The sequence below is a fragment of the Phasianus colchicus genome, chromosome 9 (genome assembly GCF_987193195.1).
Source record: "Phasianus colchicus chromosome 9, bPhaCol1.hap1.1, whole genome shotgun sequence".
Lineage (NCBI taxonomy): Eukaryota > Metazoa > Chordata > Aves > Galliformes > Phasianidae > Phasianus > Phasianus colchicus.
In genome coordinates, this window is record NC_143444.1 from 5,682,495 (window position 1) to 5,706,483 (window position 23,989).

Consider the following 23,989-nt stretch of genomic DNA (forward strand, 5'->3'; position numbering starts at 1 on the left):
CACCTGTATCCTGGGCTCATGTGAAAAACTCCGGTGGAGTGGATCTCCAGAAAGAGATCCTTTCCCACTGGTAGTCAGCTCTAAAGTGGATCTAGGGGAGGTGCAGCCAGGCTCCACCTCTTCCAGCAGCACAGGTGAATTGCCTTCACCTTGCTCCGTGGCTGGCCTCAGGTGATCAATCAGAGGTTCAGGCCATGATTCAGCAGTTCCCATACAACAGCAAAGGAAGAAGGGGACCCACAGTACAGCTTCCATCCCTGCATAGCCCTTTTTACACCCAGATTAACACTAAGCTCATCTATCCAGTGTGCCAGATCAAAGACTGCATTTAGGGGCAAAGATGTTCATTTTAAAATCAGTTCTGCTTGGTTGTTGCTTGGTTGACAGCCTGGCTGAAAAATCATTGTCCTGTCACAGTTTGGGCAGGGAATGCTGGAGCCTGGCACTTGCAAAGGAGGGGAGCAGAGACAACACATGTATCAGATGTGAACAGGTGAATGATCTGCTCACTCCCCAAGAGAGAGGAAATAGGCTGATGGCCAAGGTAAATTGGAGGATCCCCTCCCCTGTCACCAGGCAGTAGGGGGGGACCTCTGAGACTGGGGGATTGAGACAGGTCCCTGCTCAAGGAAGCAAACAATTCCATTCCCAACCTCCCCTACCTCCCCAGTTACCCTTGCAGAACAGGAATGGAGTCCTGCAGGAAGGACTGGCTGTCCAAAAGGAGGATAGGCAACCTGCTCCAGAAGTCTTACCTCAATTGAATAGGCCTCCCAGCAGAACGACAACCTCTTCCACAAGGAGGAAGAGAAGGTTTCTAGCTGTTGGTGACTCGCTCCTGCAGGGAACAAAGGGCCCAGTATGCAGACTGGACCCCCAGCATAGGGAAATCTGCAGTATATCTGGAGCACAGATCAGAGACATCACCAGCCTCATTGGGGGAATGTTACCGCAGTTTTGGTGGTAACACCATAATGTTGTAATCATATAACCATGTACTTCACACAGAAAAGCTGTGGTCTGAAGGGTTCAGAGGATTCCACGGTACCCTACCGCACCCACTCGGTATTTCTCCCTGCCTCTGCTCACCGCTGCCTGAAGCAAGCGTGATCTCGGCTGTCTCGGAGAGCTGCTGGGATACTTCCTGGACTTTCATCTTGTTGTGTAGAAAACCAGCTCAAAGAACCCAACCTCGCTGCTCAGGGACAGCAGCAGAGGTCGGTCATGTCACGGATGAAGTGAGACGGCGAAGTCTGGCTGTAAACTGGAGAAGCACATACCCAGCCCTTCCCAGGCAATTCTAGCTCAACCTCTGAATGCTGCATGCTACAAAGGAAAAGAAGGTGACAACTGGAGATGTCGAACTAATTGCAGTGCCGTCTCCCTGCCCCCTCCCAGTGCAATGGGGGGGAGAATCGAGAAAATGAGTACGCCTTCCAGGAAGAGATGGAAGCCCTTCAAGAAGGCAGGAAAGGAAGAAAGAAACAGCAGTCACGATAGCTCTCCAGAGATGCTTACAAGACGAGCAATGCGCAAGCCGGTTGCCCACCGCCCAGTCCCAAAGCAGCGGCTGCCCACCTGGCCAACTTCCCCCGCAGTTTTCAGGTTTTCGCAGATGAGGCCACGGTGTACAGAACAGTCCTTGGGACAGTTCAGGTCAGCTGTCCTGGTACGGTGCCCTCCCAGCTCTGGGTGCCCCACAGCGGCAGGACACCACGACAGGCTGAGCAGCTGAAACGCCCGCGGCTCTGTGCAGCACTGCTCGGCAACAACTAGAAACACCGTAGCTGTGCTACCAACGCTGTGCGTGTTTCTCCTAAAGCCAGAATAGAGCGCCGGACACCAAGAAAGAAAAATCAACTCCGTCCCAGCGGAAAACGTAACGCAGTTTTATTTTACTGGGGGGGGAAGCGGGGATGGGCTGAAGGGCCCTGAGAAGGACTCCCGGACCCCAACGCTGCAGCTGTGGCAAACACACATGGTGAAATGGAGGGCGCCTTCCAGACCAAAACTGCCCAGGGACAGGGATGGCTGCGAGGCTCTAGGGCCAACCCGGGGCAAGAGGAAGGGTCCTGGGTGGAGCCGGGCAGAATGGAGTGATGTCACTGCCATGTCACAATGGGCCTCGTCCCCCTGAAGGCAGAGCTGGAGCAGGAGGCACATTTGCCGCTGTTCCCTCGCTGCAGGATGGAACAGAGACCCCCGATCCAACCCCGAGAGGCCTGGCCAGAGAGGCCTAGGGCATCCCGTGCCCCCAGGCCCCAGCAGGGGCCGTTGAACTCAGCTGAGGGTCCTTCTCCCTCCGTCATGTCACCGAAGGAGGAGGATTACCTGAGCTGCATCCGCGCCTACTGCACGTGCACACTGCAGGTAGCGGGCACTCTGTGCTTCCCTGGCTGCCCCTGCCCAGCCGTGCCCAGAGGCTGCCGGGGTCCTTTGATACCAGCGTTTGTCCCTCCTCTCCCGGTCTCAGGAAGAGGCTCAGAAGCTGAACTTTCTGGCCTGCGTCCGTGCCGCCTGCGAAGCCGCCCTCGAGGGCAGCGAGGCTCACGACCAGCTGTGTGCCTGCGCGTCCAAGGTGGTGCAGTGCATTGAGGTAAGGGGAGCAGCCCGGGGCCGGGTGGTGGGCACGACCCTTCCCAGTGCGGGGTTGCTGGGGAGACCTGGGAGCCGGGGGGTGCTGGTTTGGAGTAGCTGGGCTCTGCTGAGCGGAGGATGCTGCCCAGTGCCATCCCATTCCATCTCATCCCATCCCATCCCGTTGTGCCCTCAGGCGCTGCTGCAGAAGGAGCCCGCCGAGCGCCTGGACACGGAGCTGCAGCAGCAGGCCATGAGTGCCATCACCGCCATGAGGTACTGCCCCAACCCAGCTTTGGCCACCGTGGTGGCACTGGTCCCGGCCAAGGGCCCAGAGCAGGACAGGCAGCGGGGCACAGCATGCCAAGCCGAGCATCACGCTCTGCCCTCTCTCCCCTCACAGCGCTGCGCAGCTGCTTCCAGAGAAGCAGAAGAGCAGCCTCCTGTACGCCTGCATCAGCAGCGTCCTTCACCTCCCTCGCCACGAGGACACAAAGGACCCGGACACTGCACTCTACGTGGAGGTGTGCAAAGGCTGGGCCCTGGAAACGCTTCCTGGGCACCGCCACCTGGGATGCCTCTCTGCTGCGAGCAGGATGCAGCAGGGAAGGCCGCCCTGACCCCTGTCCTCCTTGCAGACCATGGAAGCCCTGCACCGCCTGCTGCAGGGGCTGGTGGGCAGCGCCGGCGCCTCTGTCCTCATGGAGCTGCAGAACATCTTGGAGGTCTGTCTGGGGCAAGGCTGGGATTTGCGCAGGTGGTTTGAGGCCGTGAAGGGGGGAAGCCACAAAAGGCCCCCCAAGGGCCTGCTGAAGGGAGAGGGTGCTGGCCCGAGGCCGGCCCTTGCTGGGTTAGAAGGAAAGGTGGGGAGCAGTGGAAAGGCGGCGGGGCTGCAGCAGGACAGGGATGCAACCACCCACCCCCACTGCAGCTGGGCAGCAAGCGGAAGGACGAGCACCCCATGCTGTGTGTCACCAGCAGCTTTTATCTCCACAGCTCCTGCTGCCCTTCACCATGTGCCAGCTGGCAGCCGTGGAGGAGAGGGCCGTGGCGTGCATTGCTAGGCTGCTCACCTTCACCAACACCTGCTGCTTGCCTGAGGTAAGGAGCCCTGGTGCGCACAGCTCCAGTGCCCCAGCCCTGGCTCCCCAGCCGGAACCCACCTGTCTCCAGGCTTGCACAGAACCTGGGCAGGGCCCTGCTGTGCCGCTCAGCCATGCACCGCTGCTTCCTCTCCCCCCAGATGTGCTGCTGCCTCATAGGAGTCACGGTGTTCCAGCACAAGTGCAAGGAGAACCAACGCTTCCCCATGCTGGGGAAGCTGGCCGCACACCTCATCCTGTGCTGCACCTCCACGGATGAGGCGACCAGAGATGAGGCGATGAAGGCTGTCCATCAGCTTTTCATCTTCATCACCAGCCCAAGTGAGAGGAGTTGTGATGGGCTAGGTCCCTGCAGACCCCAGGTGCCCAGGCTCCTCACTGACCAATATTGTGTGCGCTCCTCTGCAGGACTGTCGCTGGAGCAGAAATATCCTAAGAAGTCACAGGTCTGGGAGTGCCAGCAAACCTTGATCCACCAGGAGGCTTCCAAAGAGAACAAGGCCAGATATATCTTTGAGGTACGAAGTGCAAACCCCGAGCCCACAGGAGAGCCCAGTTCTGCAGTGTCAGAAGAGCACAGGCGCTGTCCCCGAGCAGCCCTGGTGCCTGTAGGGCTCTCACGCTCCGTACCCCAGGCATCACCCAGCCCTGCTCCCTGCTCCCGGCTCTCCTGAGGCACTGGCAAGGCTGAGCAGCCATTTGGTGGATGAGTCATCCCTCCTCTCCTTCCTCCCTCAGTTACTTCTGAAGCACCTCCTGTACCCCGAAAGGGTGAACATCCTCCTCACTGCCATCGAGAGCATGACAGTGCCGAGCCTCCACAGCATGGAGCTGGCTGCCCACATGGTGGATGTGCTTGCAGCAGAGGCTCAATTCCCTCCACGACAGGTGAGAACCTAGTGCTGCCACTGCTCCAGCCCTTGGGGCTCTGCTCCTTCCCAGGGACTAGCAGTGCGCCTGGCCGGCAGGCAGTAGTGGAGATAGCAGCAGGGCCCTGCTCAGGTGCCATCCCATTTTCACCCGTGTCCCCCTGCAGGTGCGCAAGATCGTGAAGATGATCTACAACAGCCTGCCTTCCATCACAGCCCAGCCGGCCCTCGAAAGCCTGAGCAGGGCCCTGCTTGTGCTAGCCAGCAAATACCCAACGGCGATGGTTAGCAGCCTGCTGGTCTGCTCCCCGACCTGCTCCAGGTACAGGGCTTGCAGCCCTCAGGACACCTTTTCCCTCCCTCCCTCACCCCACGGCCGTCAGTCAGGCGGAGGCAGCCACGCTGACAGCCCTGGGTACCTGCAGGGTTGCCGTCACCATGTGGAAGGCAGTGCTCTCAGAGCCCCCAGTCGTGGAGAAAGTACTGCAGGAGCTGCTCCAAGTGCTGATAAACCATTCTCAGCTGCTCCTGTCTCCATTCATCAAGGACTGGCCACGCCTCCTCGCCCTGGCCGTGAGTTCCTCACTCACCCAGCTGAGCCTGAGTCCCCGTTCCCCTTCCCAGACCACCCCCAAGCCTTCTTCCTGTCCTGGGATGCACCCATAGATCTGCCTGGGGCCTCCCTGTCCCTCCCTCCATCCCTACACTTCTAGAGAAGGGATGGAAACTGGTGGGACAGGGCAAGGATGGTATCCGGGTGCTTTCTGCAGGCAGCAAAAGTCCTACCAGAGATACTCCAGCTGCCTCTTGTCCTGAAGGAGGCCCAGGCCATCTTCCCCCAGCTCTTCGTGGCCCTACTCCTGCAAGTGTCCTTCACCACCAAGCTGACGCAGGAGGAGGTGGAAATCCTCTGGGAGGAGCACCAGGAGCACCAGCTCACTCCCATCAGGTGCCACATCCCCGTCCCCCCGCTGCACCCAGGGCCCTGGTGCTGGGGCTCCCGATGTGACTCGCACCCTTCTCCACCTGCAGGTCCGCGGTGCAGGCCTTGAAGATGCTGCTCTGCAGCATGGGCCTCCAGAGGCAGATGGAGGCCATTCAGGAGCAGGGTGGCTGGGATGCGCTTCTCAGCGCCGTGAACCACCTGCAGGGTGTGCAGGTTGTGGCCAGGTGAAAACCCCTTCCTCGGGGCGCCAGGGGGTCCCCAGTTCTTGGATAAAGTGCTGCCACAGCAGCAAAGCCTGTGGCCCCTGCGGCATTGGCAGGAGGGCTGCACAGCCACAGCTGCATCCATCTGGCTCAGGGCTGATGGTGCCTTCTTATCCCTGCCAGGGTGATGAGGGAACTGCCCGGTGCTCTGCGAGACCCCATCTTCTACCATCTGGTTGAGCTGCTCAGCACCAGCTTCTACTCATGGGAGATGGTGGCCATGGTCTTCCTCGTTGAGGTGAGCAACAGCTGCAGAAGCAGCAAACTTGGGGCTGCAAGGCCCCGGTGGCACGAGCCCTGCTGCCTCCCTCAGGGCCAGGCTTGGCTGTGCCCCACTGTCTTTCCCCAAGCTGACTGTTAGATCCAGCACTAAGAGCCACGTGTGTTGCAGATGCTGGAGAGAATGGATGTCAGCACAGAGCTGCGCCGCATCTTGAGAATCTTTACCACCTATCTGCACAGGCAGAGCGTGGGCATGCAGCAGCTGGTGCTCCGGGGCATGCTACATCTCAGCAAGAGGCGGGACACGGTGAGCAGGGGCATCCAGGAATGCCTCAGGTGCCGCAGACTGGGCTGGGCCTGCCCCGGGGCTGTAGCGGGGCCACCTGCAGCTCAGCATGGAGGAGCTCATGCTCTCTGCCCATCCCATCACTGCCTGCTGTCCTCAGGGCTGTGCGGGGCCTGCCTGCAGCACACAGTCCCACCCTGACAAGGCAGCAGGGAGGCTGGTACTTGGAGTGGTTCTGCCCACACTGTGCTTGCTGCTGTACCTAAAGGATGGGGTGTTCTTCCTGCAGGCAAGGGTAATCCCATTCTTCCTGCCGTGCATCATGGATCGTCTGCAGGACGCAGACAGCGACGTCCGCGCCGTGTCCCTGCAGATCCTTAGCAGCCTTCTGCAGATCCTGGATGGATTTAAGCCCAGCTTCATGGCTCTGGAGCTGGCCGGCAAGCTGCCAACGCTCTTATGTGATGTAAGGATGGTGGGGAGCCCCGCACACTAGGGATGTGGCAACAAGCCCAGTGTGCCTATGCCTGCTGCCCTGTGACAGCGCACTGGGGGACTTCCTGGCCGCTCACCAGGTCCAGGTGCTGCATGGCCCTGGGCAGACTTTCTGCAGGGCAGAGTGCTTTGTATGCTTTGGAGCAGTTTTGGGGTCGTCCTCAAGATCTGCCTGCAGCCTGTCAGCTCAGAGATTCTGCCCCTGCTTCCTTGGTGGTGCTGGCCCTGCTCGCCTTGGGCTTGGAGCTGCTGACACTGACATCCTCCCTTCCTCCTCCGCAGGAGTCCAGCACGGTGCGGCAGCTCTCCATAGACCTCTTCTTCAAGATGCTGAGCTTTGCGAAGGGCCACGAAAAGAAGACAATGCAGCAGGAGGTGTACAGGAGCCTGGTCCTGCTGTATTTGCACCTGCACGATGAGGAAGAGAGTGTGATCGAGGTGGGTATTGCGTTCCTTTGGGGGAGGGCGATGCTGTCCCCGCGGTGCCCCCCAAACACCAAGAGTGTTGGTGGCAGCGTCAGCCCCTGCTGCTGCATCCTCCCTGCGGAGAGGCTCCGGGGGACGCGGGCTCTGCTGCTGCTTGGGCTGCGGTGCCATCTCAGCTGTTTGGCAGGCCTCCCGGAATGCCTTCCTCGCTGCCGCACGGTTCCTGCGCTGGAGGCGGCTGGAGCACCTGGTGCAGACGGCGCAGTTCTGGCAGATCGGCGAGTGCCTGGTACGCACATTCCCACACCCCAGGCCAGGGTCAGGGCCGCCCTGCGCTGACCCCACGCTCTTCCCTCTCCAGCTGGCCAAGAGGAAGAAGCGTGCAGCTCAGGACTACCTGAGCCAGAGTCTGCTCTACCTACGGAGCCCCCAGGAAGCCCTGCGGCGGGAGGCCGTGAGGTTCATCGGTGAGCCACGAGACTGAGCTTCCCCTGTCCCCAGCCCTCGATGCTGCGCCCCAGGGAGCAGCTGGGGTCGCTGACGGAGTCATGTGTCCCCAGGGCTCTTAGGGCAGCACCTGACAGATCAGCAGCAGGCTGAGAGACAGGACATCTACGATGGTGAGCCGCTGAGTGGGATGTGGAGGCAGCCAACAGGCTCTGTGCCCGTCCCCTGCTCCTCGTGCCGGCGGGGAGAGCAGGGGGCAACGGCTGGAGTGGGCCGGGCGCCCTGCAGGTACACGGCTGTCATCATGTGTTCCTCTGTTCTCTCAGGCCTTCAGGGAGCACAGCAAGACCCCAGTCCGTTTGTCTCCTCGCTGGCCCTTCAGACTCTGAAGATCCTGAAGGAAATAAGGCCACGTCCAGCACATGGTCACTTTGGGCAGCTCGTCTCCAGGCTCCGCAGCACGTGGAGGAGGTGGCACTCCGACCAGGCGGACAGCTGAGCGCCCTGCAAAGCTCCCGGCATCTCCTCCTGCCCGCTGCTCAGCTCTGCTGCTCCTCGGGCACATCCCTTCCCTTTGCCATGCCCGCCCTTTTGGGCACTCTCTCTCTCATTTATTTGATTTCTTAGCTTCAATCCCCATTAACTTCTATTTCTTCTATTTTAATTAATAAATTAAATTTCCTACCCCAGTTGTTGCTGCTCTTTGGTTGTTTTTTTTTCATTCCTTTCCCTCTTTGTTCCCTTCTCTCCCCTTCAGAATCAAACAGAATCCAAACCTTTTAACATTAGCAAAAAAGGGACTTCCTAAAGTGCCATACATAGAGTTGCAGAGTACTGTGGCTAGCTTTGACCTTCTTAGATGAGATTCTAGGCCAGCCAGTGTGTCGGATTCTGGACACTGTTCTGAGCTTTTTTTCCTTTTGGCACTGCGCGAACTCTGAAGGCTGTATAAAGGATTAAAGGCCCTTACGGGCAGAGTTTTTAATTCTTGGAACGTACTGCTTTCTTATTAAGTTTGTCATTCTCTGTTTTGGAGTTTTTTATATTAAAAAAAAAAAAAGATTAAGGGCGCTAATGGAGTCACCTACCTGGTACCTGCATGCAATGTTGTATGATTTGACTATTGACAGTTACATCGCAGGGGGAGTACCTAACTTTACATACAACACGGTGTTATGTTAGGCAGGGAGAGATTGAATGAAATAGAATAAGTGCTAGTGTCAAGTCTTGCATCTGGGCAAGAGCAACCCCAGGTACCAGTGCAGGCTGGGGACTGACCTGTTGGAGAGCAGCGTGAGGGAAGGGGACCTGGGGTCCTGGAGGACAGTAGGGGAACCGTGAGCCAGCACTGTGCCCTTGTGGTCGAGAAGGCTAGCGGCATTCTGGGGTGTATTGGAAGGACTGTGGTTAGCAGGGCAAGGCAGGTTCTCCTCTCCCTCTACAAGAAGGCCTCAAGCTCTCTTGTGGATGTGGCGAAAGAGGTGCTGACTCCTTCGCTGGTGCAGAACAAAAGACATTTATTCTAGATGCTTACCACCTTTTGTACCCGCGCAACACAACACTTTCCCGCGCAACCAAGACTGGTTACGTGTAAGGGCTAGGCGCCTTGTGGGTGTTTACGTCCGGCTCAAGTTGTTGTTGAGCTTTACCACTCACTAGCAATGCAGCGACCCACATCTCCCCCTTTTCTATTAATAGAAAAAGAAGTGCGGTTCGGAAACAATTCTAAAAGTAGAAAACGCAGATTAACACACTGAACAAACTATGGGCTCTTTAGAATACGAACAGTAGTCTATGTTAATTCCTGACAAATCCAGTTCTTATGATTTCTTGGTGAGGCAGCTTTACAAACACTGTGACTTGATGGCGGGTGTCCAAACCGCTGCTGGAAGTGCAGTGATCACATTACAGCTGTGGTGAGATGGCTGGTCGCACCCATCATGCTGGTACCCATCTCGGACCTGTTCCTGTTAAGACACAAGCATAGCCTCGGCCCCACGTTAACATTATCCAACAATTTAAAAAATTAAGAACAAAGTATGCTTTAGCTATTCTCTCCTGAGGGGTCATACCCGCATTCCCCCTGTTTTTGAAGCATGATCTTTAAAGTACCATGTGCTCGTTCAATAATAGCTCGGCCGGTGGGACAGTGGGGTATGCCTGTCAGGTGTTGAATACCCCACTGCTGGAAGAAGGAGTGGGTAGCGTGGGCCACATATCCTGGGCCATTGTCTGTTTTTATTGGTTTAGGGACCCCAAGGGTTGCAAAGGCCAATAAAAAGTGTTTACAGGCATCTTTAGCTTTTTCTCCTGTATGTACTGATGCAAAAATCCAGTAGGGAAAATATTGATAGAAACATGAACATAACGGAGCTTCCCAAATACTGGTATATGTGTAACATCTGTTTGCCAAATTTCTAAGGAATTTAATCCTCATAAGAGTGTTCCAGTCACATCACTGTAACAGCAACATAAGCAGAATCTGTTATTATATTGATGGGTTCAGACCATCGCTTGAACACACGAACCACTGCTGTAAGTTCCACAGTTTGTGGAGAGCCGGTGGTGACACTGATGTCACTATCCCAAGTCCTAGTACTGTCTCTCCATAAAGAGAAATGAGGGATTGTAAAAGCTTGTGGGCTGGCAGATGAATACTAATCTGCCCTGTAAATCCCATCAACGCACACTGCAAGTGCAGAAACACAAATTCCCTGCTGCTGCTGAAGATCAGATGGGACATAAATTGTCTCTGGATCCGTGCCATCCAATGCTAACAAATGCTCCCTTCCCCTGCAAATGACCAAAGCTACCATATCAACCCTGGTGGTAACAAATTTATGCAGTAGAAATACCCATTCCCAGATTACCAAGGGGTCAGGATCCTCCTTAACCCACTGTGGTGACAGTCCGTAGAGTTGAAAAAGAAACTGATAGGATGATCGAGTCTTCTTCTATGTGCTGTCTGACAAGTCATTTTTGTGATGATGGTGTGTAATGCAGCAGTGGCTGTAGCTGTTAGATGTCGTGTTGACAGTAAGTCCGGATCCCTCTCGAGTAATTTGAAGAGAAGATGAAGATCTTTTGTAGAGATCCCTATAATGGGTCACACCCAATTTATGGTCCCCAGCAGTTTTTGCAGATTGTTTAAAGAGTTGATTCTGGCTCCCAAGGTTAAAGCCTGTGACCGAATTCGAGTTTGAGAAATCCTCCAGCCCAGATACTGCCAAGGTGGTGTTTTTTGAACTTTTTCCTGTGCAATTTGCAGTCCTGCCTGAGTTGTTGCTGTTATAACCAACCGACACAACTTCAGTCACGGTCTCTCTTTCGGTGCGGCTATCGAAATATTATCCATGTAATGATACATGCAAACATCAGGAACTGAAGCAGTCCTGCTCTCTGGTCCAGTAATTGTAACTATTGCTTCGGTAGTGTGTGCCCCCCTATTCCTGTTAGTGCCGCATGGGGATTTATAAGAGGCCACTGCGGTGGCCAAAGAGTCACAGGAATAACAGTAACATCAGCAGCACTATCAAGGATGCCTGTCACTTTAAGCTCTTGTTCCCCTTGTCGCAGTACACAAAGCAGATTTGGTCTACTCTGCGAGACCTTCTGAGACCAAAAAACTTCCGGCACGCTGGTTGACCCAAAATCACTACTGCCCCGTGAGACACTGGTTCTCAGAGGTGGCTTAGGCTGAAAACAAATCAATTGCGCTACACGACTTCCCGCAGGGATAGTACAAGGGGGGGGTTGGTGTCCACAGCATTATCTTAATTTCACCAATATAGTTGGAATCAATAATAGCAAGCAAAACAAAAATACCAATTCGAGTAACAGAAGCAAAAGTATTTTTGTTCCCCATAATCGCAACTGCTTACCTTCATCCAGTGAGAAGCAATCGAAGTAGCTGAGAACAATAAGACTTCTCTCAGCCTTGTGCTTCTTTCACCAAGATAGCGTCTCCTGTTCATCTCTCCCTCGGGCTTCTTCCAGCCCGTTCTCTGGCCTTGGCTTCTTTCAGCCCTTCTCTTCGGCCGAGCCTTCTTGCAGCCCATTGTAGAGCTTCTTCCAGCTCGTCTCTTTGGCCAGGGCTTCTTTCAGCCATCTCCTCGGCCAGGACTTCTGGCAGCCCCCTCTTCGGCAGAGGCTTTTTGCAGCCCCCTCATCAGCCCAGGCTCCTTCCAGCCCGTTTTAGAGTTTCTTTCAGCTCACCCACATTTCTCTCAACTTGCTCCATGCTTCTCTCAGCGCACCCACGTTTCTCTCAACGTGCTCCTGTACAGGTTTCTTACGTTTCTCTCCACGCACTTCAGACCGGTCAGTCTTCAATTCAGGTTAAGTTTCGAGTCCCTGTTCAGGCGCCAATTGTTGCAGGAAGGCCTGAGGTGTATTAGAAGGGCTGTGGTTAGCAAGGTGAGAGAGGTTCTCCTCTCCCTCTACTCTGCGCTGGTGAGAGCGCATCTGGAATACTGTGTTTAGTTCTGGGCCCCTCAGTTCAAGGACAGGGAACTGCTTGAGAGAGTCCAGCGCAGAGCCACAAAGATGATGAAGGGAGTGGAGCAGCATCTCCCTGACGAGGAAAGACTGAGGTAGCTGGGGCTCTTTAGCTTGGAGAAGAGGAGACTGCGGGGTGACCTCATTACTGTCTCACAGAATGTCAGGGATTCAAAGGGACCTTGAACTGTTTTCTAGTCCAGTCCCCCTGCCCGCGCAGGAACATCTCATAGAATCACAGAATCATAGAATCACAAGGTTGGAAACGACCTATAAGATCATCTAGTCCAACCGTCTTCACACTGCCACTGCTACCACAAGCTACTAAACCAGATCTCGCAGCTCCTCGTCCAGACGCCTCTTGAACACTGCCAGAGATGGCGACTCCACCACCTCCCTTGGCAGCCATTCCAGTGCCTGACCACTCTCTGAGAGAAGTTGTTCTTCCTTAAGTCTCACCTAAACCTCTTCTGGTACAACTTGCGGCCATTTCCCCGGGTCCTGTTCGTTGCCTGGGAGAAGAGGCCAAACCCCTCGTCACCACAGCCTCCCTTCAGGAAGTTGTAGAGTGCGATGAGGTCTCCCCTGAGCCTCCTCTTCTCCAGACTAAACAATCCCAGCTCCCTCAGCCGCTCCTCACAGGACTTGTGCTCCAGACCCCTCTCCAGTTTCGTTGCCCTTCTCTGGACACGCTCCAGGGCCTCAACATCTTTCCTGTAGTGAGGGGCCCAAAACTGAACACAGCACTCAAGGTGCGGCCTCACCAGTGCTGAGTACAGGGGGATGATCACCTCCCTGCTCCTGCTGGCCACACTATTTCTAATGCAGGCCAGGATGCCGCTGGCCCTCTTGGCCACCTGGGCACACTGTCGGCTCATGTTCAGCCGAGCATCAGCCAACACCCCCAGGTCCCTTTCCTCTTCACAGTCCTCCAGCCACTCGTCCCCAAGCCTATAGCGCTGCATGGGGTTGTTGTGGCCAAAGTGCAGGACCCGGCACTTGGCCTTGCTGAACCTCATCCCATTCACCTCAGCCCAGCGATCCAGCTTATCTAAGTCCCTCTGAAGGGCCTCCCTACCCTCAGGCAGACCCACACCACCTCCCAGCTTGGTCTCATCTGCACACTTACTGAGGGTACACTCAATCCCCTCGTCTAGGTCATCAATAAAGATATTAAACAAGATAGGCCCCAGTACCGACCCCTGGGGGACACCACTTGAAACAGGTCGCCAGCTGGACTTCGCTCCATTAACCACCACCCGTTGGGCACGGCCCTCCAGCCAGTTCCTTACCCAAAGGAGTGTGTACCTGTCCAGGCCACGGGCAGCCAGTTTCCCCAGAAGAAGCCTGTGAGAGACCATGTCAAAGGCTTTGGTGAAGTCCAGGTAGACTACATCAACAGCCTTTCCCTCATCTACCAGTCTGGTCACCCAGTCGTAGAAGGAGATGAGGTTGGTCAAGCACGACCTGCCTTTCATGAACCCGTGCTGGCTGGGCCTGATCCCCTGGACCACGCACATGCCGTGCGATCTCCCCCAAGATGATTTGCTCCATTACTTTCCCCGGTACCGAGGTCAGGCTGACAGGCCTATAGTTCCCCGGATCCTCCTTACGGCCCTTCTTGAAGATGGGAGTCACATCAGCGAGCCTCCAATCCTCTGGGAACATCTAGATCAGGTCACACGAGAACGCGTCCAGGCAGATTTTGAATGTCTCCAGAGAAGGAGACCCAACACCTCTCTGGGCAGCCTGTTCCAGTGCTCTGTCACCCTCACCGTGAAGTTTTTTCTCATATTGATGTGGAACCTCCTGTGTTCCAGCTTGCACCCGTTGTCCCTTGTCCTATCACTGGATGTCACCAAGAGGAGCCTGGCTCCATCCTCATGATGAACTTCTGCTGAGCCTTGCAGATGGGTCTCTGCCAAAGGAATGTTTGAAGCTACTCACACTGGCAAACTCAGGTGGAAGAGGAGAGTCTGCAGATCTTGGAAGGAGGGGCTGGCCACTTGGGAGGAATGCAAGACTGTTGTCAGCAGACGTAGGGAAGAAACTAGGAGAGCTAAAGCCTCCTCAGAATTAAACTTTGTAAGAGGATTCATGGACAACAGAAAGGGCTTCTTCAAATACACTGCAGATAAAACTAACACTAGAGGCAATGTAGGCCCACTGATGAATGAGGTGGGAGCCCTGGTGACAGAAGATACAGAAAAGGTGGGGTTACTAAATGCCATCTTTGTCTCTGTCTGTACTGCTGCAGACTGTCCTGAGGAGCCCCATACCAGCGAGGCCCCAGAAGAAGTCAGGATCAAGGAGGAGTTTGCCTCAGTTGATGAGGACTGGGTTAAGGACCAGTTAAGCAATCTGGACATCCATAAATCCATGGGTCCTGATGGGATCCACCTGTGGGTGTTGAGGGAGCTGGCAGAAGTAATTGCTAGGACACTCTCCATTTTGTTTGGTAAGTCATGGGGAACAGGAGAAGTGCCTGCGGACTGGAGGGGAGCAAATGTCACTCCAGTCTTCAAGAAAGGCAAGAAGGAGGACCCGGGTAATGATAGACCGGACAACCTCACCTCCATCCCTGGAAAGGTGATGGAACAACTTATCCTTGGTGCTGTCTCTAGGCATATCAAGGATAAGAGGATCATCAGAGGCAGTCAACATGGCTTCACCACGGGGAAGTCATGCTTAAACAAACTGATAGACTTTTATGAAGACATAACCAGGTGGAAAGATGAGAGTAAAGCAGAGGCTGTGGTGGTTGACCTTGATTTTAGTAAAACATTTGACGCTTTTTCCCACAGTACTTTGAAGAGCCTCATTGGAGGAATGTTACCGCAGTTTTGGTGGTAACACCATAATGTTGTAATCATATAACCATGTACTTCACACAGAAAAGCTGTGGTCTGAAGGGTTCAGAGGATTCCACGGTACCCTACCGCACCCACTCGGTATTTCTCCCTGCCTCTGCTCACCGCTGCCTGAAGCAGGCGTGATCTCGGCTGTCTCGGAGAGCTGCTGGGATACTTCCTGGACTTTCATCTTGTTGTGTAGAAAACCAGCTCAAAGAACCCAACCTCGCTGCTCAGGGACTGCAGCAGAGGTCGGTCATGTCACGGATGAAGTGAGACGGCGAAGTCTGGCTGTAAACTGGAGAAGCACATACCCAGCCCTTCCCAGGCAATTCTAGCTCAACCTCTGAATGCTGCATGCTACAAAGGAAAAGAAGGTGACAACTGGAGATGTCGAACTAATTGCAGTGCCGTCTCCCTGCCCCCTCCCAGTGCGATGGGGGGGAGAATCGAGAAAATGAGTACGCCTTCCAGGAAGAGATGGAAGCCCTTCAAGAAGGCAGGAAAGGAAGAAAGAAACAGCAGTCACGATAGCTCTCCAGAGATGCTTACAAGACGAGCAATGCGCAAGCCGGTTGCCCACCGCCCAGTCCCAAAGCAGCGGCTGCCCACCTGGCCAACTTCCCCCGCAGTTTTCAGGTTTTCGCAGATGAGGCCACGGTGTACAGAACAGTCCTTGGGACAGTTCAGGTCAGCTGTCCTGGTACGGTGCCCTCCCAGCTCTGGGTGCCCCACAGCGGCAGGACACCACGACAGGCTGAGCAGCTGAAACGCCCGCGGCTCTGTGCAGCACTGCTCGGCAACAACTAGAAACACCGTAGCTGTGCTACCAACGCTGTGCGTGTTTCTCCTAAAGCCAGAATAGAGCGCCGGACACCAAGAAAGAAAAACCAACTCCGTCCCAGCGGAAAACGTAACGCAGTTTTATTTTACTGGGGGGGGAAGCGGGAATGGGCTGAAGGGCCCTGAAAAGGACTCCCGGACCCCAACGCTGCAGCTGTGGCAAATGCACATGGTGAAATGGAGGGCGCCTTCCAGACCAAAACTGCCCAGGGACAGGGATGGCTGCGAGGCTCTAGGGCCAACCCGGGGCAAGAGGAAGGGTCCTGGGTGGAGCCGGGCAGAATGGAGTGATGTCACTGCCATGTCACAATGGGCCTCGTCCCCCTGAAGGCAGAGCTGGAGCAGGAGGCACATTTGCCGCTGTTCCCTCGCTGCAGGATGGAACAGAGACCCCCGATCCAACCCCGAGAGGCCTGGCCAGAGAGGCCTAGGGCATCCCGTGCCCCCAGGCCCCAGCAGGGGCCGTTGAACTCAGCTGAGGGTCCTTCTCCCTCCGTCATGTCACCGAAGGAGGAGGATTACCTGAGCTGCATCCGCGCCTACTGCACGTGCACACTGCAGGTAGCGGGCACTCTGTGCTTCCCTGGCTGCCCCTGCCCGGCCGTGCCCAGAGGCTGCCGGGGTCCTTTGATACCAGCGTTTGTCCCTCCTCTCCCAGCCTCAGGAAGAGGCTCAGAAGCTGAACTTTCTGGCCTGCGTCCGTGCCGCCTGCGAAGCCGCCCTCGAGGGCAGCGAGGCTCACGACCAGCTGTGTGCCTGCGCGTCCAAGGTGGCGCAGTGCATTGAGGTAAGGGGAGCAGCCCGGGGCCGGGTGGTGGGCACGACCCTTCCCAGTGCGGGGTTGCTGGGGAGACCTGGGAGCCAGGGGGTGCTGGTTTGGAGTAGCTGGGCTCTGCTGAGCGGAGGATGCTGCCCGGTGCCATCCCATTCCATCTCATCCCATCCCATCCCGTTGTGCCCTCAGGCGCTGCTGCAGAAGGAGCCTGCCGAGCGCCTGGACACGGAGCTGCGGCAGCAGGCCATGAGTGCCATCACCGCCATGAGGTACTGCCCCAACCCAGCTTTGGCCACCGTGGTGGCACTGGTCCCGGCCAAGGGCCCAGAGCAGGACAGGCAGCGGGGCACAGCATGCCAAGCCGAGCATCACGCTCTGCCCTCTCTCCCCTCACAGCGCTGCGCAGCTGCTTCCAGAGAAGCAGAAGAGCAGCCTCCTGTACGCCTGCATCAGCAGCGTCTTTCACCTCCCTCGCCACGAGGACACAGAGGACCCGGACACTGCACTCTACACAGAGGTGCGCAAAGGCTGGGCCCTGGAGACGCTTCCTGGGCACCGCCACCTGGGATGCCTCTCTGCTGCGAGCAGGATGCAGCAGGGAAGGCCGCCCTGACCCCTGTCCTCCTTGCAGACCATGGAAGCCCTGCACCGCCTGCTGCAGGGGCTGGTGGGCAGCGCCGGCGCCTCTGTCCTCATGGAGCTGCAGAACATCTTGGAGGTCTGTCTGGGGCAAGGCTGGGATTTGCGCAGGTGGTTTGAGGCCGTGAAGGGGGAAAGCCACACAAGGCCCCCTCGGGGAGGGGTTGCTGGCCAGAGGCTGGCCCTTGCTGGGTTAGAAGGAAGGGTGGGGAGCAGTGGAAAGGCGGCGGGGCTGCAGCAGGACAGGGATGCAACCAGCCGCCCCCACTGCAGCTGGGCAGCAAGCGGAAGGACGAGCACCCCATGCTGTGTGTCACCAGCAGCTTTTATCTCCACAGCTCCTGCTGCCCTTCACCATGTGCCAGCTGGCAGCCGTGGAGGAGAGGGCCGTGGCGTGCATTGCTAGGCTGCTCACCTTCACCAACACCTGCTGCTTGCCTGAGGTAAGGAGCCCTGGTGCGCACAGCTCCAGTGCCCCAGCCCTGGCTCCCCAGCCGGAACCCACCTGCTCAGCCATGCACCGCTGCTGCCTCTCTCCCCAGATGTGCTGCTGCCTCATAGGAGTCACGGTGTTCCAGCACAAGTGCAAGGAGAACCAACGCTTCCCCATGCTGGGGAAGCTGGCCGCACACCTCATCCTGTGCTGCACCTCCACGGATGAGGCGACCAGAGATGAGGCGATGAAGGCTGTCCATCAGCTTTTCATCTTCATCACCAGCCCAAGTGAGAGGAGTTGTGATGGGCTAGGTCCCTGCAGACCCCAGGTGCCCAGGCTCCTCACTGACCAATATTGTGTGCGCTCCTCTGCAGGACTGTCGCTGGAGCAGAAATATCCTAAGAAGTCACAGGTCTGGGAGTACCAGCAAACCTTGATCCACCAGGAGGCTTCCAAAGAGAACAAGGCCAGATATATCTTTGAGGTACGAAGTGCAAACCCCGAGCCCACAAGAGAGCCCAGTTCTGCAGTGTCAGAAGAGCACAGGCGCTGTCCCCGAGCAGCCCTGGTGCCTGTAGGGCTCTCATGCTCCGTACCCCAGGCGTCACCCAGCCCTGCTCCCTGCTCCCGGCTCTCCTGAGGCACTGGCAAGGCTGAGCAGCCATTTGGTGGATGAGTCATCCCTCCTCTCCTTCCTCCCTCAGTTACTTCTGAAGCACCTCCTGTACCCCGAAAGGGTGAACATCCTCCTCACTGCCATCGAGAGCATGACAGTGCCGAGCCTCCACAGCATGGAGCTGGCTGCCCACATGGTGGATGTGCTTGCAGCAGAGGCTCAATTTCGTAGAGCGCAGGTGAGAACCTAGTGCTGCCACTGCTCCAGCCCTTGGGGCTCTGCTCCTTCCCAGGGACTAGCAGTGCGCCTGGCCGGCAGGCAGTAGTGGAGATAGCAGCAGGGCCCTGCTCAGGTGCCATCCCATTTTCACCCGTGTCCCCCTGCAGGTGCGCAAGATCGTGAAGATGATCTACAACAGCCTGCCTTCCATCACAGCCCAGCCGGCCCTCGAAAGCCTGAGCAGGGCCCTGCTTGTGCTAGCCAGCAAATACCCAACGGCGATGGTTAGCAGCCTGCTGGTCTGCTCCCCGACCTGCTCCAGGTACAGGGCTTGCAGCCCTCAGGACACCTTTTCCCTCCCTCCCTCACCCCATGGCCGTCAGCCAGGCGGAGGCAGCCACGCTGACAGCCCTGGGTACCTGCAGGGTTGCCGTCACCATGTGGAAGGCAGTGCTCTCAGAGCCCCCAGTCGTGGAGAAAGTGCTGCAGGAGCTGCTCCAAGTGCTGATAAACCATTCTCAGCAGTGCCTGTCTCCATTCATCAAGGACTGGCCACGCCTCCTCGCCCTGGCCGTGAGTTCCTCACTCACCCAGCTGAGCCTGAGTCCCCGTTCCCCTTCCCAGACCACCCCCAAGCCTTCTTCCTGTCCTGGGATGCACCCATAGATCTGCCTGGGGCCTCCCTGTCCCTCCCTCCATCCCTACGCTTCTAGACAAGGGATGGAAACTGGGGGGAGAGAGCAAGGATGGTATCCGGGTGCTTTCTGCAGGCAGCAAAAGTCCTACCAGAGATACTCCAGCTGCCTCTTGTCCTGAAGGAGGCCCAGGCCATCTTCCCCCAGCTCTTCGTGGCCCTACTCCTGCAAGTGTCCTTCACCACCAAGCTGATGCGACAGGAGGTGGAAATCCTCTGGGAGCAGCACCAGGAGCACCAGCTCACTCCCATCAGGTGCCACATCCCCGTCCCCCCGCTGCACCCAGGGCCCTGGTGCTGGGGCTCCCGATGTGACTCGCACCCTTCTCCACCTGCAGGTCCGCGGTGCAGGCCTTGAAGGTGCTGCTCTGCAGCATGGGCCTCCAGAGGCAGATGGAGGCCATTCAGGAGCAGGGTGGCTGGGATGCGCTTCTCAGCACCGTGACCCACCTGCAGGGTGTGCAGGTTGTGGCCAGGTGAAAACCCCTTCCTCAGGGCGCCAGGGGGTCCCCAGTTCTTGGATAAAGTGCTGCCACAGCAGCAAAGCCTGTGGCCCCTGTGGCATTGGCAGGAGGGCTGCACAGCCACAGCTGCATCCATCTGGCTCAGGGCTGATGGTGCCTTCTTATCCCTGCCAGGGTGATGAGGGAACTGCCTGGTGCTCTGCGAGACCCCATGTTCCACCACCTGGTTGTGCTGCTCAGCACCAGCTTCTACTCGTGGGAGATGGTGGCCATGGTCTTCCTCGTTGAGGTGAGCAACAGCTGCAGAAGCAGCAAACTTGGGGCTGCAAGGCCACCGGTGGCACGAGCCCTGCTGCCTCCCTCAGGGCCAGGCTTGGCCGTGCCCCACTGTCTTTCCCCAAGCTGACTGCTGGATCCAGCACTAAGAGCCACGTGTGTTGCAGATGCTGGAGAGAATGGATGTCAGCACAGAGATGCACCGCATCTTCGCAATCCTTACCACCTATCTGCAGAGCCAGAGCGTGGGCATGCAGCAGCTGGTGCTCCGGGGCATGCTACATCTCAGCAAGAGGCAGGACACGGTGAGCAGGGGCATCCAGGAATGCCTCAGGTGCCGCAGACTGGGCTGGGCCTGCCCCGGGGCTGTAGCGGGGCCACCTGCAGCTCAGCATGGAGGAGCTCATGCTCTCTGCCCATCCCATCACTGCCTGCTGTCCTCAGGGCTGTGCGGGGCCTGCCTGCAGCACACAGTCCCACCCTGACAAGGCAGCAGGGAGGCTGGTACTTGGAGTGGTTCTGCACACACTGTGCTTGCTGCTGTACCTAAAGGAAGGCGTGTTTTTCCTGCAGGCAAGGATAATCCCATTCTTCCTGCCGTGCATCATGGATCAGCTGCAGGACGCAGACAGCAACGCCCGCGCCGTGTCCCTGCTAATCTTCAGTAACCTGCTGCAGCTCCTGAATGAGTTCATGCTCAGCTTCATTACTCTGGAGCTGCCTGGCAAGCTGCCAACACTCTTATATGATGTAAGGATGGTGGGGAGCCCCGCACACTAGGGATGTGGCAACAAGCCCAGTGTGCCTATGCCTGCTGCCCTGTGACAGCGCACTGGGGGACTTCCTGGCCGCTCACCAGGTCCAGGTGCTGCATGGCCCTGGGCAGACTTTCTGCAGGGCAGAGTGCTTTGCATGCTTTGGAGCAGTTTTGGGGTCATCCTCAAGATCTGCCTGCAGCCTGTCAGCTCAGAGATTCTGCCCCTGCTTCCTTGGTGGTGCTGGCCCTGCTCGCCTTGGGCTTGGAGCTGCTGACACCAACTTCCTCCCTTCCTCCTCCGCAGGAGTCCAGCACGGTGCGGCAGCTCTCCATAGACCTCTTCTTCAAAATGCTGAGCTTTGTGAAGGGCCACGAAAAGAGGACAATGCAGCAGGAGGTGTACAGGAGCCTGGTCCTGCTGTATTTGCACCTGCACGATGAGGAAGAGAGTGTGATCGAGGTGGGTATTGCGTTCCTTTGGGGGAGGGCGATGCTGTCCCCGCGGTGCCCCCCAAACACCAAGAGTGTTGGTGGCAGCGTCAGCCCCTGCTGCTGCATCCTCCCTGCGGAGAGGCTCCGGGGGACGCGGGCTCTGCTGCTGCTTGGGCTGCGGTGCCATCTCAGCTGTTTGGCAGGCCTCCCGGAATGCCTTCCTCGCTGCCGCACGGTTCCTGCGCTGGAGGCGGCTGGAGCACCTGGTGCAGACGGCGCAGTTCTGGCAGATCGGCGAGTGCCTGGTACGCACATTCCCACACCCCAGGCCAGGGTCAGGGCCGCCCTGCGCTGACCCCACGCTCTTCCCTCTCCAGCTGGCCAAGAGGAAGAAGCGTGCAGCTCAGGACTACCTGAGCCAGAGTCTGCTCTACCTACGGAGCCCCCAGGAAGCCCTGCGGCGGGAGGCCGTGAGGTTCATCGGTGAGCCACGAGACTGAGCTTCCCCTGTCCCCAGCCCTCGATGCTGCGCCCCAGGGAGCAGCTGGGGTCGCTGACGGAGTCATGTGTCCCCAGGGCTCTTAGGGCAGCACCTGACAGATCAGCAGCAGGCTGAGAGACAGGACATCTACGATGGTGAGCCGCTGAGTGGGATGTGGAGGCAGCCAACAGGCTCTGTGCCCGTCCCCTGCTCCTCGTGCCGGCGGGGAGAGCAGGGGGCAACGGCTGGAGTGGGCCGGGCGCCCTGCAGGTACACGGCTGTCATCATGTGTTCCTCTGTTCTCTCAGGCCTTCAGGGAGCACAGCAAGACCCCAGTCCGTTTGTCTCCTCGCTGGCCCTTCAGACTCTGAAGATCCTGAAGGAAATAAGGCCACGTCCAGCACATGGTCACTTTGGGCAGCTCGTCTCCAGGCTCCGCAGCACGTGGAGGAGGTGGCACTCCGACCAGGCGGACAGCTGAGCGCCCTGCAAAGCTCCCGGCATCTCCTCCTGCCCGCTGCTCAGCTCTGCTGCTCCTCGGGCACATCCCTTCCCTTTGCCATGCCCGCCCTTTTGGGCACTCTCTCTCTCATTTATTTGATTTCTTAGCTTCAATCCCCATTAACTTCTATTTCTTCTATTTTAATTAATAAATTAAATTTCCTACCCCAGTTGTTGCTGCTCTTGGGTTGGTTTTTTTTTCATTCCTTTCCCTCTTTGTTCCCCTCTCTCCCCTTCAGATTTCAAACAGAATCCAAACTTTTTAACGCTAGCAAGAAAGGGATTTCTTAAACACATACATCAATATATTGATTCTACATTCTTCTGTTTTTTATAATCCATCCAATCGGCCTGTGTCTGAGTGCTGGTTGCAGGAGAGGGCCCTTCTACTGAATTATCCAGAGCCGTCAGCTAGAACCAGCACAGGGTGTGATGAGAGGGCAGCATCCATTTCGCCGTGCTTTAGACTGTGATCAAATTAGGGGTATAATTCTCACTGTGGCACAGACAATCACAGCTTCTCTGGAATCTTGGGACCTTCAACTTCAGCATCTCCTGGTGTTGTCTTGTCCAAAAACCTTGGCAAAATGACCATTCAAGTCCTCTCCACACTGCATTATGGATACTACCAGTCACTAAAGTCTGTCTGCATGACGGTACTTGACAGTTCACATCCCGTTCTTCCTGACTTTTCTCGTTCTGCAGCCTTTGAATCTGATTTGGGGAAGATACATTGCACAGTCAGAAATTACACTCAGCAAGTTTCATGGCTCAGCCGTAATAGGCTGCGCTCAGGACACAGCACTCTATCCATGCAGCTTCCTGGGAAGCCATCATCATAAGAATAAACACTGGGAGAACACATGAAATGTAAACAGGAGAGTTACACGGAGCTGGCGGCGAAGAGCTGCGTGTCGGGGGAGGCAGCTGGCTTCATTTTTATCTTGGTTTTCTAAATTATGTGTCTAAGTCCTGTTTCTAAGTTTAGCATGCACAGTGAAGAACTGAAGTCAAAGTGGTTTTTCCCTCTCTGTCTGCTTTTGCCACAAAATTTTCCATCGGCAGAAAAACATTCCGCTCAAACTCAGCAGCCTGCCCTGCAGCCCCAGGGGAGCTGCTGCCCCTCTGCAGCCCGCAGCTGGATGGGCTCTGAGCACCCAATGGAGCTGTGGGTGTCCCTGTGCACTGCAGGGGGGTTGGGCCAGATGGCTTTTAAGGGTCCCTTCCAGCTCACCCCATTTTAGGATTCTATGATTCTCTTATGAAATGGCACTGCAGGACTTCTGACTTGTTTAACTCTTTGGGATTCTTTGCACCTTTGGGAATATGTTATGCCCGTGGGTTATAAATCTTCATATTTATTAACTCTTTCAGGTGCCCATATGGGAATATAAAGGTATTTCACATATTTCTGAGTTACTGAAATAATTTAACTGGGCATTCAGATTGCAAGATAAACTAGAAAGATTGACTTTCTAGAAAATAAATTAGAAAGGATTGACTTTCTAATAGCTTCATTGTCAGTTGTTCTAGCAGTGAGGGTGCTTGAATTGCCCAAACAAAGGCTCTGATTAGAGAGAGAGAAATAACCTTTTGTAAAGTGCTGGCTTGAGTTTGCTCTAAGCTGCTATTCGCTCTTCAGCAAAGTCTGCTTTGATGCTTTTCCTGGTGGATGATCCCAGTGCAGGAGAACAGCCCACAGGAGCAGTAAAAAGCTGAATCCTGGAGAGCTCTTAAGGCCCCAACCCCAGCCTTTGGAGAGGTTTCACAAAAGACAGAAGGATGCTATGTGGACCTGGGATGCCATACTGATTCCTGGTTAGCTTACCAGACCTTTTGGAGTCCTTGGCTATGTGCAGAAATAATGAATAAG

At 56.3% G+C, this 23,989-nt stretch overlaps 2 protein-coding genes across 6 annotated transcripts; both read left to right on the plus strand.

Annotated features, from left to right (window-relative positions):
• The first annotated feature begins 388 nt into the window (after positions 1-388).
• LOC116239890 (maestro heat-like repeat-containing protein family member 1) lies at positions 389-8,316 on the plus strand. 3 transcript variants are annotated; one of them, XM_090145927.1, is made up of 21 exons: positions 389-2,370; positions 2,474-2,596; positions 2,774-2,853; positions 2,981-3,101; positions 3,216-3,302; positions 3,574-3,678; positions 3,821-4,001; positions 4,089-4,198; positions 4,419-4,568; positions 4,717-4,871; positions 4,975-5,122; positions 5,320-5,498; positions 5,582-5,719; positions 5,882-5,996; positions 6,150-6,287; positions 6,556-6,732; positions 7,044-7,199; positions 7,375-7,476; positions 7,549-7,654; positions 7,748-7,807; positions 7,961-8,316. In XM_090145927.1, the coding sequence occupies exons 1-21, from the start codon at positions 2,119-2,121 to the stop codon at positions 8,131-8,133; spliced, it is 2,856 nt and encodes a 951-aa protein (XP_090002053.1). In that variant the 5' UTR covers positions 389-2,118; the 3' UTR covers positions 8,134-8,316. The 3 variants fall into 3 exon arrangements, with proteins under 3 accessions (XP_090002053.1, XP_090002052.1, XP_090002054.1); XM_090145926.1 differs by having other exon boundaries at positions 7,375-7,654; XM_090145928.1 differs by lacking the exon at positions 5,582-5,719 and having other exon boundaries at positions 7,375-7,654.
• A 6,580-nt stretch (positions 8,317-14,896) lies between these two features.
• LOC149916784 (maestro heat-like repeat-containing protein family member 6) lies at positions 14,897-22,338 on the plus strand. 3 transcript variants are annotated; one of them, XM_090145925.1, is made up of 21 exons: positions 14,897-16,387; positions 16,485-16,613; positions 16,791-16,870; positions 16,998-17,118; positions 17,233-17,319; positions 17,579-17,683; positions 17,783-17,963; positions 18,051-18,160; positions 18,381-18,530; positions 18,679-18,833; positions 18,937-19,084; positions 19,282-19,460; positions 19,544-19,681; positions 19,844-19,958; positions 20,113-20,250; positions 20,519-20,695; positions 21,007-21,162; positions 21,338-21,439; positions 21,512-21,617; positions 21,711-21,770; positions 21,924-22,331. In XM_090145925.1, exons 1-21 carry the CDS (start codon positions 16,136-16,138, stop codon positions 22,094-22,096), a joined length of 2,862 nt encoding a protein of 953 aa, XP_090002051.1. In that variant the 5' UTR covers positions 14,897-16,135; the 3' UTR covers positions 22,097-22,331. The 3 variants fall into 3 exon arrangements, with proteins under 3 accessions (XP_090002051.1, XP_090002050.1, XP_090002049.1); XM_090145924.1 differs by having other exon boundaries at positions 16,491-16,613; positions 21,338-21,617; positions 21,924-22,338; XM_090145923.1 differs by having other exon boundaries at positions 21,338-21,617; positions 21,924-22,337.
• The last annotated feature ends 1,651 nt before the right edge of the window (positions 22,339-23,989 follow it).